The sequence below is a fragment of the Mobula birostris genome, chromosome 32 (assembly GCF_030028105.1).
Source record: "Mobula birostris isolate sMobBir1 chromosome 32, sMobBir1.hap1, whole genome shotgun sequence".
Taxonomy (NCBI): domain Eukaryota; kingdom Metazoa; phylum Chordata; class Chondrichthyes; order Myliobatiformes; family Myliobatidae; genus Mobula; species Mobula birostris.
This window is the reverse complement of record NC_092401.1, coordinates 30,340,433-30,359,792: the sequence shown is the minus strand read 5'-3', so window position 1 is coordinate 30,359,792 and position 19,360 is coordinate 30,340,433. Positions and strand designations below refer to the sequence as shown.

The 19,360-nt window shown below is 44.2% G+C and overlaps 1 protein-coding gene across 3 annotated transcripts in view; it reads left to right on the top strand.

Annotated features, from left to right (window-relative positions):
• The window catches only part of LOC140191047 (adhesion G protein-coupled receptor E5-like), a 74,422-nt gene that overhangs the window by 16,115 nt on the left and 38,947 nt on the right, over positions 1–19,360 (top strand). The window contains exons 2-3 of one of the 3 annotated variants that reach the window (XM_072248118.1): positions 13,024–13,104; positions 18,363–18,612. In XM_072248118.1, the coding sequence (XP_072104219.1) occupies positions 18,570–18,612 (43 nt within the window). In that variant the 5' untranslated portion in view covers positions 13,024–13,104; positions 18,363–18,569. Of the gene's footprint in view, positions 1–7,447; positions 7,891–13,023; positions 13,105–18,362; positions 18,613–19,360 lie in introns of those variants that run through there. The other 2 variants (XM_072248116.1, XM_072248117.1) reach the window with 2 other exon arrangements.

Genomic DNA, 19,360 nt, shown 5'->3' with positions numbered 1-19,360 from the left:
TATGGGAAGGTGTCAGGTTACAAAATAAATTGGGATAAAAGTGAAATTTTACCTCTTACTAAAGGAGACTATAGTCAATGTTGATTAGTAACCCAATTTAGATGGCCGGTAAATGGTATAAAGTATTTAGGTATAAGACTTGATAATGATGTAAAGAATTTATATAAATTTAATTATTTACCACTATTGAAAAAAATTCAAGAAGATCTTGACAAATGGATGATATTACCAATAACATTAGTAGGTAGAGTCAATGTTGTAAAAATGAATATATTTTCTAGATTACAGTATTTGTTTCAAACATTACCAATACAATTACCACAGAAATTTTTTCAAGAGTTAAATAAATGTGTGAGAAAATTTCTTTGGAAAGGTAAAATGTCAAGAATATCATTGGAAAAATTGACATGTAAATTTGGGTTAGGAGGGTTACAACTTCCAAACTTTAAAAAATATTATAAAGCAAATCAACTTAGATTTATTGCATCTTTCTTCGATGATTGAAAACCAGCATGGATTAAAATAGAACTAGACAAGATAGGAGAAAATAGACCTGAAGATTTTATATATAAATGGGAATCTAAATTGATATGGGAAAAGAAAGAATCTCCTATATTAACACATTTGATTGATCTACGGAATAAGATAAATGTTAATAATGAAACACAGAAATCTCTATTAGCAAGGAGGCCTTTGTTCCAAAACAGACTTATTCCTTTTACAATGGACAATCAACTTTTATATAATTGGTACCAAAAAGAGATTAAATTTATAGGAGATTGTTTTGAATGAGGTATATTGATGTCATTTGAACAATTAAAGGATAAATATAAAATATCTAATAATACTTTCTTTTGTTACTTTCAATTAAGGGCTTACTTAAAAGGTAAGCTGGGTCAAACAATGTTTTTGCCAAAACCTAATGAAATTGAAATTTTAATACAAAAAGGGAAAATTAAAAAATTTATTTCTTGTATGTATAATTTGATTCAAGAACAGACAATTAAACAAGGAACCCATGTCAAAGCAAAAATGGGAAACAGATCTGAATATTAATATTGATGAAACAAATTGGTCAAGACTTTGTCTTGACAGTATGACAAATACAATAAATGTTCGACTTAGATTAGTACAAAATAATTTTTTACACCAATTATATATTACACCGCAAAAAATAAATAGATTAAATTCAAATCTATCTGATAAATGTTTTCGGTGTAATCAAGAAATTGGTACTTTTTTACATTCTACTTGGTCTTGTTTTAAAATTCAACCCTTTTGGATAAATTTAAGAATCTTATTGGAACAAATTACTGGAACTCAACTTCCACATAACCCTGTATTATTTCTATTAAGTGATATTGAAGGGATAAAACCGAAACTTAAATTGAATAAATATCAGAAAGAATTTATAAAAATTGCATTGGCAGTAGCTAAGAAGACTATAGCAGTTACTTGGAAATCTGATTCGTATTTAAGTATGGATCGTTGGAATAATGAAATGGCTAGTTCTATTCCACTCGAAAAAATTACTTATAATTTAAGAGACAAATATGTAACATTTTTGAATATTTGGCGCCCTTATTTACAAAAGATAGGATGGCACATTTAAGTGCTCCAATAAAGACTTTGGTCACTTGGGGAAAGTAACGAATAATTATACCAAATTTATTTTGAATCCCATGGAGCATGTGGAAACCTTCCAATACCCAGGCGGTTCTTTTCTTTTTTTTTCTCTTTCTTTCTTTTTAGGTAGGACTATATATGGGGGTGGAGGGTTAAGGGGAGGGGGGAGGGTAGATTCTATTTTTTCATGTATTCCTTTTGAAAATTCAATAAAAATTATATTACAAAAAAACAAAAAAGTTTGCACACTAATCTCCTGTGTGGGACTTTGTCAAAAGCCTTTTGAAAATCCAAATATACCACATCCACTGGTTCTCCCCTATCCACTCTACTAGTTACATCCTCAAAAAATTCTATGAGATTCGTCAGACATGATTTTCCTTTCACAAATCCATGCTGACTTTGTCCGATGATTCCACCGCTTTCCAAATGTGCTGTTATCACATCTTTGATAACTGACTCTAGTCATAGTCATAGTTATAGTCATACTTTATTGATCCCGGGGGAAGTTAGGTACGCAAGTTAATAACACCACTGTTTTATTTCCTAGTTTTTTACATTTGGGGAATGTTGGATTTTAAAGGGGGAGAAATGTTGCATTATTAAAAGTAAGTTAGTACTAATTAGGATAATGGGGGTGGGGGGGGTTACTTCCGTTGCTTTTACTTCCAGTGCTTTGTATATAGTGTTCCTGCCATGCCATACGGGTTGTGAAAGCCTCTGTATATACACAACGGTTTTGACGTTTGAGCTTCTTTGGGCATGAAGTTGTTGATTGTGCCTTTTGCAAAGTAGGAGTCACCACAGTTTCAAAATCCAATCCACTTCCATTTTATTTCTGTTTCAGTATCAGAATCAAGTTTATCTTTGAACTCATTCTGGTCCCTATGAATTCCTTAATCTGTTTGGCAAAGTCTTACACAATTGTTTCCTCTACTCACTCAAGTACCAGATATGGTGTTGAGGGACTGCGCTGTTTCATTATCTTGACAGTGCAGTCACACAGTTCCTTGCGTAGGAAAGTTTAGATGTAAGTTTCGCACCTTTCACATTCAAACATTTGGTGCAGATGAATTTGATTTAGACCGTGGGCTGTGCAATAACCCAGAATGAAACAGAAATAGCAAATGGTCTTATCTGATTACCAGAGTTCGCAAACTTTCCAGCAGGGTTTCTAACATCATATCAAGTACATTTCAAGATAGCTTTATTGACTATAGGCTCTTTGACAGTTTCTGAAGGGAGGAGATAGAGTCATAGAACAGTACAGCAGAGAAACTGGCCCTTTGATTTATCTAGTCTGTGCTGAACTATTAAGCTGCCTAGTTCCATCGATCTGCACTCAGACCATAGCTTTCCATACCCCACCAATCCGTGTACTTATTTACATTTCTCTTAAATGTTGAAATCGAGCCCACATCCACCACTTCCTCTAACAGTTCATTCCACACTCATACCACCCTTCATTCCCCACATGTTCTCTTAAAACATTTCATCTTTCACCCTCAACCCATGAGTTTTTCCACTGAGGTTAGGTGAAACTCTAATTCTAGTCTCTCCCAAATTCAGTGGAAAATGCCTGTTTTCATTTACCCTATCAATACGTCTCATAATTTTGTATACCTCTATCAAATCTCCCCTCATTCTTTGACACTCCGGGGAATAAAGTCCTAACCTCTTCAAACTTTCCATAGAACCATAGAACCATAGAACCATAGAAACTACAGCACGGAAACAGGCCTTTTGGCCCTTCTTGGCTGTGAGGAACCATTTTCTGCCTAGTCCCACTGACCTGCACATGGACCATATCCCTCCGTACACCCCCCAGCCATGTAACTCAGGTCCTCAAGGCCTGGCAACATCCTTGTAAATTTTCTCTGCTCTTGTTCAATCTTGCTGATATCTTTCCTGTTGACCAGAACTGCACACAATTCTCCAAACTAAGCTTCACCAACACCTTATACAACTTCAACATAACATCCCAACTCCTGTACTCAGTACATTGATTCATGAAGATCTGTGCACCAAAACCTCACCCTATCTACCTGTGCTGCCACTTTCAAGGAATTATGGATCTATATTCCAAGATCCCAAAATTTGATGAAATAGATGCAAGTCTGGCTATCAGCACATTTCAATGATTTTGTTCTGTGTTTTGCTGGATGCTCAAATATTGCTTCCTGCTTTCTGATATGAACCTGGATGCAACTTCCTATCACCTGGACTGGCTCCTGATCAAATTTAAGATTCTTCTCCTTTGTTCAAATTCCGCAGGGACCTCCTTTCTCCAGTCCTGTTGGGTTCTCATTTCCACTGCAACATCTTGATGGGTGTTGCACAAATTGCCCTCGCAGGGTCAGGGCCAGACACCTGCACTGGTGCGATCAGTTGCAGAACAGTCTCTTTGAAGGATTCCTCTTACTTTGAGGAATAAATACAATGCAATTCTGACTTTCCTGGTTCTGCTGAAGACTCTTTAACCTGAAACATTATACCTGTTCCTCCTCCACAGATGCTGCCTGACCTGCCGAGTCTTTCCAGCAATCCGAGATTTAATTTCAGATTCCCAGCATGTAGAGTGAGTCATATTGTCCATTGGAACTCTCCTCCTAAGGTCACAAATAGCAGATGCATTGGAGTAGGTACAGAAGGGTGATGAGGTCAATGGCAGTCTGTTCTCCTCTCCTCTCCGGCTCCCTTCAGTCTGTTGTGTCACTCAGCTGTGAGCTAGCATTCATCAGGCTGCTCTCTCCATTCTCTTGGGGGTGTGTAGCCAACAGCACACAGCCTGTGCCAACAGCTGCCTCTTCTGCTGGGCAAACTGGCTCCGCAATACAGAACTGTTGTCAGGCAGACAGGTGTTGTACCTGACACGGATACTGTTGTCAGGCAGATACATTGTACCTGACGCTGATACTGTTGTCAGGCAGACAGGTGTTGTACCTGACACTGATACTGTTGTCAGGCAGGCATGTGCTGTATCTGACAATGATACTGCTGTCAGGCAGACATGTGTTTGTACCTGAGACATATCCTGTTGTCAGGCAGACAAGTGTAGTGCCTGTTGTCAAGCAGACAGATGTTGTATCTAACACTGAAACTGTTGTCTGGCAAAAATAAGACCATAATATATAGGAGCAGAAGTAGGCCATTCGGCCCATAGATTCTGCTCTGCCATTCAATCATGGGCTGATCCAATTCTTCCAGTCATCCCCACACCCCTGCCTTCTAACATAGAACATAGAATAGTACAGCACAGTACAGGCCTTTCGGCCCACAATGTTATGCTGACCCTTAAACCCTGCCTCCCATATAACCCCCCACCTTAAATTCCTCCATATACATGATACCCTTTGATGTCCTGGCTAATCAAGAACCTATCTATCTCTGCCTTAAATGCACCCAATGACATGGCCTTCACAGCCACTTGTGGCAACAAATTCCACAGATTTACCACCCTCTGACTAAAGTAATTTCTCCGCATCTCTGTTCTAAATGGACATCCTTCAATCCTGAAGTCGTGCCCTCTTGTCCTAGACTCTCCTTCCATGGGAAATAACTTTGCCATATCTAATCTGTTCAGGTCTTTTAACATTAGAAATGTTTCTATGAGATCCCCCCTCATTCTCCTGAACTCCAAGGAATATAGCCCAAGAGCTGCCATACATTCCTCATACGGTAACCCTTTCATCCCTGAAATAATTCTCATGAATCTTCTCTGAACCCTCTCCAATGTCAATATATCCTTTCTAAAATAAGGAGCCCAAAACTGCACACAATACTCCAAGTGTGGTCTCACGAGTGCTTTATAGAAACTCAACATTACATCCCTGCTCTTATATTTTATATCTCTAGAAATGAATGCCAACATTGCATTCACCTTCTTCACCACCGACTCAGCCTGGAGTTTAACTTTAGCGTATCCTGCACAAAGACTCCCAAGTCCCTTTGCATCTCTGCATTTTGACTTCTCTCTGCACCTAAATAATAGTCTTCCCATTTATTTCTTCCACCAAAGTGCATGACCATACACTTACCAACATTGTATTTCATTTGCCACTTCTTTGCCCATTCCCCTAAACTATCTAAGTCTCTCTGCAGGCTCTCTATTTCATCAACACTAACCGCTCCTCCACCTTCTTTGTCTCATCAGCAAATTTAGCCACAAATCCATTAATCCCAAAGTCCAAATCAATGACATACATCCTAAAAAGCAGCAGTCCCAACACCGACCCCTATAGAACTCCACTGGTAACCGGCAGCCAGCCAGAATAGGATCCCTTTATTCCCACTCTTTGTTTTCCGCCGATCAGCCAATGCTCCACCCATACTAATAACTCCCCTGTAATTCCATGGGCTCTTATCTTGCTAAGCAGCCTCATGTGTGGCACATTGTCAAAGGTCTTCTGAAAATCCAAGTACAGCATATCTACTGCATCTCCTTTTGTACCCTGCTTGTAATTTCCTCAAAAAATTGCAGTAGGTTAGTCAGGCAAGATTTTCCTTTCAGGAAACCATGCTGGCTTTGGCCTATCTTGTCATGTGCCTCCAGATATTCCATAATCTCATCCCTAACAATCAATTCCAACTTCCCAACCACTGAAATCAGGCTAACAGGTCTATAGTTTCCTTCCTGCTGCCTCCCACCCTTCTTAAATAGTGGAGAAACATTTGCAATTTTGCAGTCATCTGGTACAATGCCAGAATCTATCGATTCTTGAAAGATCATTGTTAATGCCTCCACAGTTTCTCCAACTACTTCCTTCAGAACCCGAAAGTGCATTCCATCAGGTCCAGGAGATTTATCCACCCTCAGACCATTAAGTTTCTTGAGCACCTTCTCAGTTGTAATTATCACTGCACAAACTTCACTTCCCTGACACTCTTGAATGTCCGGTATACTGCAGATGTCTTCCACTGTGAAGACTGATGCAAAATACATATTCAGTTCCTCTGCCATCTCTGCGTCTCTCATTACAATATCTCCAGTGTCATTTTCTATTGGTCCTATATCTACCCTCAACTCTCTTTTATATTTTATATACTTTTAGCATCTTCTTTGATATTCGTCACCAGCTTCCTTTCATATTTCATCTTTTCCTTTCTGATGACCTTCTTAGTTTTCTTCTGCAAGTTTTTAAAAGCTTCTGAATCCTCTATCTTCCCACTATTATCAACAGTCCCAGTGTCAGGTATAACACCTGTCTGCATAATAACAGCATCATTATCAGATACAATACCTGTCTGCCTAGTGGGCTTAACAACAAGCTACTCTAAAAAGCCATCCTTTAGACATTTTACAAATTCCCTCTCTTGAGGTCCAGTACTGGCCTGGTTTTCCCAATCCACTTTCATATTAAAATCCCCAACGATTATCATGACATTGCCTTTCTGACATGCCTTTTCTGTCTTCTGCTGTAATTTGTAATCCACATCCCAGCTGCTGTTTGGAGGGCTGAATACAACTGCCATTAGGGTCCTTTTACCCTTGCCATTTTTTTAACTCAACCCACAGAGACCCTACACTTTCCGGTCCTATGTCATTCCTTTCTAATGGTTCAGTATCATTTCTTATACACAGGACCACACCAACCCCTCTGCCTACTAATCTATCTTTCTGATACACCATATGTCCTTGGACATTCAACTCCCACTGGCAGCCATCCTTTAACCAAGTTTCAGAGATGGCCACAATGTCATACTTGCCAATCTGTAGCTGAATTTCAAAATGGTCCATTTAGATTAGATTAGATTAGATTATGAGGACACACAGTCCTCTTTTATTGCATGCATTAAGAAATGTTACAATTTGTTCCTCCAGAATGATATCACATACAAGACAAACCAAGACTAAAAAAAACTGACAAAAAGCACATAATTATAACATATAGTTACAACAGTGCAAGCAATACCATAATTTGATAGAAGAGCAGACCATGAGCACGGTAAAAAAAAGTCACAAAGTCTCTCGGAAGTCCCATCATCTCACGCAGATGGTTGAAGGAAGAAAACTCTTCCTGCCATGAGCTTCCAGCGCCGCAAACTTGCCGATGCAGCATCCTGGAAGCACCCAACCACAGTCCGAATCCGAGTCTGTCCGAAAACTTCAAGCCTCCAACCAGCTCTCCGACACCAAGCACCGAGCACCACCTCTGCCAAGCGCTTCGACCCCGGCCCCGGCAACAGGCAATAGGCAAAGCCGAGGATTTGGGACCTTCCCCTCCGGAGATTCTCGATTGCACAGTAGCAGCGGCAGCGAAGCAGGTATTTCAGAAGTTTCTCCAGATGTTCCTCGGTGCTTCTCACGTCCGTCTCCATCAAATCAGGATTGTGCACGACCCCTATTTAACAAATACGGTATCAATTCGGAGTAGCCGCGCACGCTGCGTCACGCCGCCATCTTCTCCTCCCCTCCCATTTTATTCTTATGCTGCGTGCATTCAGATACAACACTTACAATCCAGTATTTGTTGCTTTCTGTTTTAATTGCACCATGCCTCTATTTCCCTGTAACTCATCCCATTGGCTGTGATTATGCCTCATCTGCTGCCTGTCCTTTCTATCATCTCTGTTGCACTCTATCTTTGATTTATTTCTGTGTTCCCCTTCCTCAGCCCTATCACTCCGGTTCCCACCCCCCTGCCGAATTAGTTTAAACCCTCCCTAACAGCTCTATTAAACCTGCCTGCTAGGATATTGGACTCTTTTGGGTTCAGGTGTAACCTGTCCTTTTTGTACAGGCCATACCTCCCCCAGAAGAGGCCTCAATGATCAAGGAACCTGAAGCCCTGCCCTCTACACCAGTCTCTCAGCCACGGATTAATATGCCTGATCATGCTATTCTCGTGCTCGTTAGCACATGGCACAGGCTAATATGTGTTGTACCTGACACACATACTGTTATCAGGCAGAGATGTGTTGTATCTGACACAGTTACTGTTGTCAGGTAGACAGTTGCTGTGTCTGCCAATGATTCTGTTGTCATAGTCATAGTCATACTTTATTGATCCCGGGGGAAATTGGTTTTCGTTACAGTTGCTCCATAAATAATAAATAGTAATAAAACCATAAATAGTTAAATAGTAATATGTAAATTATGCCAGGAAATAAGTCCAGGACCAGCCTATTGGCTCAGGGTGTCTGACCCTCCGAGGGAGGAGTTGTAAAGTTTGATGGCCACAGGCAGGAATGACTTCCTATGACGCTCTGTGTTGCATCTCGGAATGAGTCTCTGGCTGAATGTACTCCTGTGCCCAACCAGTACATTATGTAGTGGATGGGAGACATTGTCCAAGATGGCATGCAACTTGGACAGCATCCTCTTTTCAGACACCACCGTCAGAGAGTCCAGTTCCATCCCCACAACGGGCAGACAGGTGTTATACCTGACACTGATACTGTTGTCAGGCAGACATGTTGTACCAGACAATGACCTCAGGCCAAAACATCAACTGTACTCTTTTCCATAGAAGCTGAGTTCCTCCAGCGTTTTGAACATGTATTCTCGACACATCACTGTGGCAGGCTGTCTTGCATACTTATACACCGAAGAATGCTTTTCATTACTTGCTGTAGTGACCAGGTCACACAGTTTGGAAATGCTTTGAGTGTCTTTTACTTACATCCCTGAAATATTGATTTGTCCGTCTTCCCCTCAGCAAAATGCCCTCCCCCTCCACACTGCCCTGTTATAGCCAAAACAAAAATGTTCAGAACGGACTGATGCCTAGTGTATTCTGGAGAGTTGGGAAGCCACTTCACACAGTGACCTGATGTCGGTACTTGACGGGTGATCTGTGAAAACCCAGTGATCTGCTTGGTATCGGTACCGAACAGGCAATCCGTGTAGGCCTTTTTGGCCCTCCCCAGCAACCCCACAACCACAATTAACCCTAACCTAATCACAGGACAATTTACAATGACCAATTAACCTACCTGGTAAGTCTTCGGACTGTGGGAGGAAACCAGAAGACCTGGTGAAAACCCACATATTCCACAGGGTGGCTCCCACAGGAACATAGCAGTTACCATGACACTATTACAGCTTGGGGTGTTCCAGAGTTCAGAGTTCAAATCTGATGCTGTGTGAAAGACATTTGTACATCCTTCCCATGAGCACATGAGTTTCCTCCCACAAACATACTGCTTAGTAGATTAATTGACCATTTTGATAGTCCCGTAATTAGGCTAAGATTAAATAGGTGTGTTGCTGGGCAGTTCAACCCATTGAGCTGTAAGGGCCTGTATCTCTAAATAAATTTATTTATTGTACCTGATAAAGTGGCTATTGAACGTATATTTGAGTTCTTCTGCTTCTGTAGCCCATACATTTCCAGGTTCAGCACGTTGTGTATTCAGCAACACTCTTCTGTACACCACTGGTACTGTTATAACATGTGGTTGTTTGAGTTACTGTCACCTTCCTGTCACCCTGAACCAGTCTGACCATTCTCCTCTGACTTCCGTCATTAACAAGCCATTTTCACCACAGAACTGTTGCTCACTGGATGTTGTTTTGCTTATCGCACCATTCTTTGTAAACCCTGCTCTGCACGAAAAACCCAGGAGATCAGCAGTTTCTGAGATACTAAAACTGTCCCATCTGGCACCAACAATCATTCCACAATCAAAGTAATTTAGATCTCATTTCTTCCCCATTCTGAACAACTGAACTTCTTGACCATGTCTGCAATGGATTGAGTTGCTGCCACATGATTGACTGATTAAATATTTTCATTAACAAGTAGGGGCACAGATGTAACGAATAAAGTGGTAACTGAGTGTATACGTACAGAAATTTGATAATAAATTTGACTTTGACTTTGAACATTAAGGTTGCAGTGAGCGCTTAGACATCTCACCATCTTTAAAACCCTTCTGGATTTTGTTTCATTATGGACAATACTTAAGATCAACGAGGAACGTGACACAAAAGAAGAATGCTTAACCTTCTCAGCAGCTTTATGCTACAAGTCTACATGTTTTTATGCATTGAGTTGCTGCTGGATGATTGGAGCCACATCTCATTGAGGAACAGAGGTGGAAAGGGTCAGCAACTTCAAATACCTTGGTTTATCATTTCAGAGGATCGACGTGAAAGTGTAATTATGAAGAAAGCACAGCAGTGCCTCTACTTCTTTAGAATTTTGTGAAGATATGGCATGGCATCTAAAACTTTGACAACTTTTATAGGTGTTGGGCTCTTTATCTAGTTTTAGGACTTATGTGAAGATCTGATCACATTTTAGGTCATATTTATGCAGAAATAGAGAAAATTTCTACAGGGTTCACTAACTTTATAGCACCACTGTATTTTGATAATAAATTTACTTTTCACTTTGATTAGATAATTGCATTAACAAGCCTGTGTACCTAATAAAATGGCCACTGAGTGTATGTCACTATACACTACCCTGAGATTCATTTTCTGGCAGGCACTTAGAGGAAAATAAAGAAATACAATAGAGTTTATGAAAAACTATACATAAACAAAGATAAACCAACAACCAATATCCAAAAGAAGACAAATCATGTAAATAAAAATAAATAAATAATACTGTGTCTTTGAAAGTAAGTGCAATGGTTGTGGAATCAGTTCAGTGTTGAGGTGAGTGAAGTTATCCATGCTGCTTCAGGGGCCTGATGGTTGCAGGGTCTCGCTCAGACTGCCCCTGCAGCTTCACTTGCTGAGGAGCCGCAGATGGAAGTGAATGGAACTGTTGATGAATAATCAGCCGGAGGGTATTGAATGCAGGGCAGACTAAAGAATCTGTGACCTCCATCTGCTCCTGATCTCTAGTTTTTGTGCAACAGCCAAACTCATTTCTGACTGTACAATATCTGTGAGGTCAGGTTCCGTGACTGCTGGGTTTCTACTCTCACTGACACACACAGCCCGGGGAAGGAGTCAGGCTCAGACTGGGATCCCACCTCCACTGAAGTGCTGCCCTCTGGTGGTTATCATAGTTCACTGCCACCAGTGAAACACTTCCCTCTCTCACAGAGCTGTGTACTCTTAATGGGCCCACTACAGAACACAACAAAGAGCAGAAACCCTGGAAAAACTGGGCAGCATCTGCAGGAAGAGACTGTCATTTGGGTCAGGTTTGCAATAAGGATCCAGACCTGAAACATTAACTGTGCCATTCTTTACATATGGCTGTGAATGACTCCAACGTTAGCCCAGTGAAATCATCGTCCAGCTACTGTCGGACCACCTCGTGTTAGGAACACAGAAATGGTGAGAATGAAGTGACACAGTGAATCAACATTAGTGAATCAACTGTCTTGTCTCCCTTTCTCTTCACCATTTACACCTCGGACTTCAACTACTGCACAGAGTCTTGTCATCTTCAGAAGTTTTCTGATGACTCTGCCATAGTTGGATGCATCAGCAAGGGAGATGAGGCTGAGTACAGGGCTATGGTAGGAAACTTTGTCACATGGTGCGAGCAGAATTATCTGCAGCTTAATGTGAAAAAGACTAAGGAGCTGGTGGTAGACCTGAGGAGAGCTAAGGTACCGGTGACCCCTGTTTCCATCCAGGGGGTCAGTGTGGACATGGTGGAGGATTACAAATACCTGGGGATACGAATTGACAATAAACTGGACTGGTCAAAGAACACTGAGACTGTCTACAAGAAGGGTCAGAGCCGTCTCTATTTCCTGAGGAGGCTGAGGTCCTTTAACATCTGCCGGGTGATGCTGAGGATGTTCTACGAGTCTGTGGTGGCCAGTGTTATCATGTTTGCTGTTGTGTGCTGGGGCAGCAGCAGGCACCAACAGAATCAACAAACTCATTCGTAAGGCCAGTGATGTTGTGGGAATGGAACTGGACTCTCTGACAGTGGTGTCTGAAAAGAGGATGCTGTCCAAGTTGCATGCCATCTTGGTCAGTGTCTCCCATCCACTACATAATGTACTGGGTGGGCACAGGAGTACATTCAGCCAGAGACTCATTCCACCGAGATGCAGCACAGAGTGTCATAGGAAGTCATTCCTGCTTGTGGCCATCAAACTTTACAACTCCTCCCTTGGAGGATCAGACACCCTGAGCCAATAGGCTGGTCCTGGACTTATTTTCTGGCATAATTTACATATTACTATTTAACTATTTATTTTTTTATTACTATTTAATTATTTATGGTGCAACTGTAACGAAAACCAATTTCCCCCGGGATCAATAAAGTATGACTATAACTATGACTATGACTATGACTATATGTAGAGCTGAAGGAACAGACATTCAGACCTGGACATAAGCAGGGCGAAATACTCTGTAGCATTGAGGTAGTAATCAGATGCAAAGTGAACTAAGCTGGACAAACTGCCTGCTACGTGCTTTTAAAGAATGGTTCCTGGCTGCCGCATCTAACATGCTTCTCTCTTCACTTGCAGTATTATTTCTCCATGACCTGCAGGCACTGAACTCTGTTTCTTCTGATTCCTGCTCACCCCAAAACAGAGCCAACTGTAAGGGTAAGTGACAAACCTTCATCACAAGCTTTGGAACTCCCCTCTCTTGCTTCTGTAGTGCTAACTGGGACAAGTGTGAGGGCTAACATAATTCAGTAAGGGAGTATACTTGTTGTGTCTGAAGGTAAATGCAAACCTGCCTACCGACCCAGATGCACAGTTCCAAATTCCTCATCCTGTTTAGAATGGCCCTCTCCAGCACTCCATCCTCAGAATCTTTACAAAGGTATTCATAGGGCATGGAATCAGGCCCTTCGGCCTTCTGAGTCCATGCTGGTCATTGGGCTGAATTTGTTGGCCAGGAGCAGAATATCCCAAACATAATGTAGGAGCTGTGGAACTGAGAGACTCCTGGAGTGGTGTGAACTGTGTGGACAGAGTGAACAGTATGGGTGGTGTAGATGGTGTGGACAGTGTGGGTGGATAGCGTAGACAGTGCGGACAGAAATATCCAAATCTGGGGCTAGTCAACTGTCAGAGTCATCAAGTCATAGAAAAACACAGCACAGGAACAAGATGGGCCTTTGGCCCATCTAGTCCATGCCAAACCATCTAAGCTGCCTACTCCCATCGACCTGCAACCAAACCATAGCCAGCCATACCCCTACTATCCATGTACCTACTGAAACTTCTCTTAAACTTTGATATCGAGCTCACATGCACCACTTGTGTTGACAACTCATTCCACACTCTTGCAACCCTCTGAGTGAAGATGTTTCCCCTCATGTTCCCCTTAAACTTTTCACCTTTCACCCTTAACCCAAGATCTCTAGTTGTAGTCCCACCCAACCTCAGTGGAAAAAGTCTGCTTGCATTTACCCTATCAATGCCCCTCTTAATTTTGTAGACTTCTAACAAATTTCTCCTCAATCTTCCACATTCCAAGGAATAAGGTCCTAACCTATTCAATCTTTACTTGTAAATCAGGTCCTCCAGACCCAGTAACATCCTTGTAAATTTTCACTGTACTCTTTCAATCTTATTTACATTTTTCCTGTAAGTAGGTGACTAAAACTGCACTCAATACTCCAAATTAGGCCGCACCAATGTCCTTATGCAACTTCAACATAATATCCCATCTTAGGTACGATTTATGAAGGCCAATGTGCCAAAAGCTGACTTTATGACCCTATCTACCTGTTCTGCCATTTTCAATGAATTATGGACCTATATTTATTCCCTAATTTTTTTTTTTCCAAAAATACTTTATTCAGAAATATTACAAAATAAAAATAATTACATACAGGAAAAGAAAACCATTCATTGACTGTGAGTCCTTATTCAATACAGTTATTAACAATAAAATTTTGCGTTGACTCTGTTCATTTACAAATGAAAGATGTTTACAGTAAATCATGCGTTTACTCTCAACCCTTGGTCAAGTGTTAAGACTTATTAACAATCAAAATTTTCAACAATAAAGGCAGGCAATGGCTCTAATACTTTCCCAAATTAACAATTCCGCCCACTCCTTGGGCACCATGTTGATTATCTGTCCACACCGCTGATGAGGGTAGGTCTCCTCCCCACCCAACCTCTCCCCCTCCTACGGGTGATGAACGTTAAACTGTGGTCCTTCCCCACCGGGCCTTCGCGGTGGCTGCAGCAAGTTTGAGTGCATCCCTCAGAACGTACTCCTGCAGACGAGAGTGTGCCAGTCGGCAGCATTCAGTCACGGACATCTCCGTCAGCTGGCAGACCATCAAGTTTCGGGCCGACCAAAGAGCGTCTTTCACCGAATTGATGATCTGCCAGCAGCACCGGATGTTGGTCTCCGTGTGCGTCCCCGGGAACAGCCCGTAGATCACGGAGTCCTCGGTAACGCAGCTGCTGGGCATGAATCTTAGTACTGTCCCTTCCATTCTCTTCCACACCTTCTTTGTGAACCCACAGTGTGCAAAGAGGTGAGCCACCGACTCCACCCCATTACAGTCCTCCCGTGGGCAGTGGGGTGTGGAGGAACTGTTCCGGGCGTACAGGAGGGATCTGACTGGGAGGGCCCCTCTCACCGCCAGCCAGGCGAGGTCTTTGTGCCTGTTGGTGAGATCTGGCGATGAGGCATTTTGCCAGATGAACTGGACGGTCTGCTCAGGGAACCACGCCACTGTGTCCATCACGTCCTTCTCCTGCAGTGCCTTCAGGACACTACGTGCCGACCACTGCCTGATGGCCCTGTGGTCAAATGCGTTGGTCTTGAAGAATTTTTCTACAAAGGACAGGTAAGGGGGCAACGACCAGCTGACGGGGGCGTTGCGCGGGAGTGGGGCCAGATCCATCCTTCGTAGCCAGGGCGACAGGTAGAACCTGGGCACATAGTGGTACTTTGTGCCCACGTGTCTGGGATCCACGCACAACCTGATGCAGCCACACACGAAGCTGGCCATCAGGGTGAGGACATTGGGGACGTTCTTGCCCCCATTGTCCAGGGACTTGTGCATGGCGGTCCGTCTCACCCGCTCCATCTTGGATCCCCAGACGAATCTGAAGACAGCCCGGGTGATTTCCGAGCTGTAGGAGCGGGGGACGGGCCAGACCTGCGCCAAGTACAGCAGCCCTGAGAGCACCTCACACCTGATGACCAGGTTCTTGCCCGTTATCGACAGGGAGCGCGCTCCCCACAGTCCCAGTTTCTGTTTCACCTTGGCAGTCCGCTCCCGCCAGTTCTTGTTGCACGCCTCAGCCCCTCCGAACCAGATCCCCAACACCTTCATGTGGTCAGACCTGATGGTGAAGGGGATGCTGGATCGGTCTGGCCAGTTGCCGAAGAACATGGCTTCGCTCTTCGTGCGGTTGAGCCTGGCCCCCGTCGCTAGCTCGAACTGTTCGCAGATGCTGATCAGCCTGCGAACTGACCTCGGATCAGAGCAGAAGACGGTGACGTCGTCCATGTACAGGGAGGTTTTCACTTGGGTCCCTCCACTGCCTGGCAGCGTCACCCCTCTTATGCCCCCATCCCTCCTGATGGCCTCGGCAAAGGGCTCTATACAGCAGACAAACAAGACAGGGGAGAGGGGACAGCCCTGCCTGACTCCAGACCTGATGGGGAAGCTGTCTGTTTCCCACCCGTTGACCTGGACTGCACTACGGATGTCTGCGTAGAGCAGTCTGATCCAATTCCGGATTCCCTCCCCAAATCCCATTTTGGAGAGCACGTCCGCCATGTACGTGTGCGATATCCTGTCGAAGGCTTTCTCCTGGTCCAAGCTGACCAGGCAGGCGTCCACCCCCCTGTCCTGCACGTAGACGATGGTGTCCCTCAGCAGCGCGAGGCTGTCTGAGATCTTCCTGCCCGGTACAGCACAGGTTTGGTCCGGGTGGATCACCTGTCCCAGAGCAGACCTGACCCTGTTGGCGATAGCCTTGGACAGGATCTTGTAGTCCACATTCAGGAGAGAGATGGGTCTCCAATTCCTAATGTCCTCCCTTTCCCCCTTCTGCTTGTAGATGAGGGTGATGATGCCCTTCCTCATGGACTCAGACATGCTGCCGGCCAGAAGCATAGCGTTGTACACTTCCAGCAGGTCTGGGCCCATCCAGTTCCACAGAGCCAAGTACAACTCAGCCGGTAAGCCGTCGCTTCTGGGAGTCTTACCCGACCCAAAGGAACGGATGGAGCCTGTCAGCTCATCCAGGGTCAGTGGCTGATCCAGACTCTCCCGCTTACTGTCGTCTAAGACCTGCGTGATAGACGACAGGAAGTTGCGGGAGGCTGTGGATTCTGTGGCCTTTTCGTCGTACAGACCGGCATAGAAGGACTTGCAGATCCTCAGTATGTCGGTCTGCGAGGTCGCGACTGAGCCGTCCTCTTCCTTAAGGTTGTGGATCACAGAGCTCCCCCTGTGCACCTTTTGGAAGAAGAAGCGTGAGCACGTCTCGTCCTGCTCCACGGTTCGGACCCTTGATCGGAAGATGATCTTGGAGGATTCGACGGTGAGGTGCTGGGCTTGCCGGCCCTTCACCTCTCGCAGTTCCTCCCTGACATCCACCCCCTTCGACTGCAGAAGGAGAAGTTGCTGCAACTCTGTCTGGAGTTTACGCAGTTCCCTCTGCTCCTGCCTTGCTTTCTGGATACCCTTGCGAATGAAGAACCTCCTAATGTTCTCCTTGGTAGCTTCCCACCAGTGAACCGGGGAATCAAAGAAGGCTTTCAAGGTTCTCCAACCTGTGTACTCCTTCTCTAGTTCCTCGATGTTCTCTGGGGTCAGCAGCTTAACATTCAGCTTCCACGTCCCCCTGCCTGCCTTCTGGTCCTCCCGTAAGCGACAGGTGGCTCTCAGAAGGCAGTGGTCAGAGAAGAACACCGGCGTGACGTCGGTGGACCTGACCGTGAGGGACTCAGACAGGAAGAGGAAGTCGATCCGGGAGCGGGCTGAGCCGTCCGATCGTGTCCAGGTGGCTTGCGGCTGTGCTCCGCCTGTGGGGGTGCCACAGGCGTCGCGCAGCTTGGCTGTCTTCACCGTTTCCCTCAGGAGTCTAGAGGTACTGTCCAGCCTGCCAGGTCCTCCAGCCGCATCAATGGTGCAGTTGAAGTCTCCGGCCAGAACAACCGGCTGGGGCGTCACCAGCAGCTTTGGGAGCTGCTCTAAGACGGCCAGCCGCTCGCTCCGCACGGGGGAGGCGTACACATTGACCAGCCGGAGCAGAGTGCCCCGGTATTTGACGTCTGCTACCAGGAGGCGCCCCACAACCACCTCTTTAACTTGGGTGATTGAGAAGTTGCCTCCCCGCAGCAGAACCCCCAGGCCAGAAGCGCGACTATCGTTGCCCCCCGACCACACCGACAAACCCCGGGACCACCACCATGACCACCGTCGATAACTCCTGAGGTGCGGCAGACATTCCCTAATACCTTTGTTCTACTGCACCTCAGTGCCCTACCACTTACTGTGTAAGGCCCACCCTGGCTGGTTCTACCAAAGTGTAGCACCTCATATTTGTCTGCATTAAATTCTATCTACCATTTTTCAGCCCATTTTTCCAGCTGGTCTAGATCCTGCTGCAAGTTCTGAGAGCCTTTCTCGTTGTCCACTTCACCCCCAATCTTGGTGTCATCTACAAAATTGTGCTCCAATTAACTACATTATCATTCAAATCATTGATATACATGACAAACAACAACGGACCCAGCACCAATCCCTGCAGCGCTCCACTAGTTGTAATGTATTGTGTGAGTATTCGTAGCATCAGAGTGCGTATGACGTCAGGACGTGGAGAAGTAAAAATGGAAGTCTGGTGAATAAACATGGTTGTTCAATCTACAGCGGTGTCCGAGTCACATCAACATTACATGGTGTCAGAAGAAATCGTGAAAAAAGAGGAAGAGAAGACACGTAAAAGATGTCACAGTTACAGCCACTGTCAATTTTAAGCCGACGAGGTAATCTTGCTGAGAGCTGGAAAATATGGATCCAGAAGTCTGAGCTGTTTTGCATCGCTAGCGGCGTAGCTGAAAAGACGGAGAAAGTGCGATGTGCTACATTTCTGCACGTGGCGGGAGAAGAGGCAATAAAGGTTTGTAACACTTTTGTCTTCCAAGATGATGAGCAAGGTAAAATTGAAGTGTTGAAGAAAAAGTTTCAAGATTACTGCGAACTGAGAAAAAACCTACCGTACATCTGACACAAGTTTTTCACGAGGGCTCAAGGACCAATAGAGACCATAGATGCCTACGTAACAGATTTGAAGAACAAGGCAAAAAACTGTGAGTTCGGACAACTGCATGACTCTTTAATACATGGCAGGATTGTATGCAGCATACGGCATGATCAACTGAGAGGCTATTGAGAGAGGTGGATCTTACATTAGAAAAGGCCAGCGAGATCACGTCAAGTCAGGTTAAAGTGCTCAGTGAAGAGATTGAAGTGCACAAAATAAAAACTGTGAAAACTGACAAGAGTAGGACAAAGCCAGCTCCACGGGATGATCAAAAGGAAGTTAACTGCAACAGATGTGGTTGTAAACATGGATACAGAAAATGTCCAACCTTTGATCAGACATGCAAGTTATGCCAGAAAAGAAGTCACTTTGCAAAGACGTGCAAATCGAAGGAGCACGCAAGGAAAATACACGCTGTGGAACAGAGTAAGAGCAACAGTGACACGTTCATTGGCACAGTTGAAGTGGAACAGGAGGTATGCATCAAGAATATTGACAATGCAGAGATGGAGGATGAAGATGATTAGACTCAAGATCTGATAGTAAATAGGAGGAATGTGACATTTAAGCTTGACACTGGGGCAAAGTGCAATGTAATGTCAGC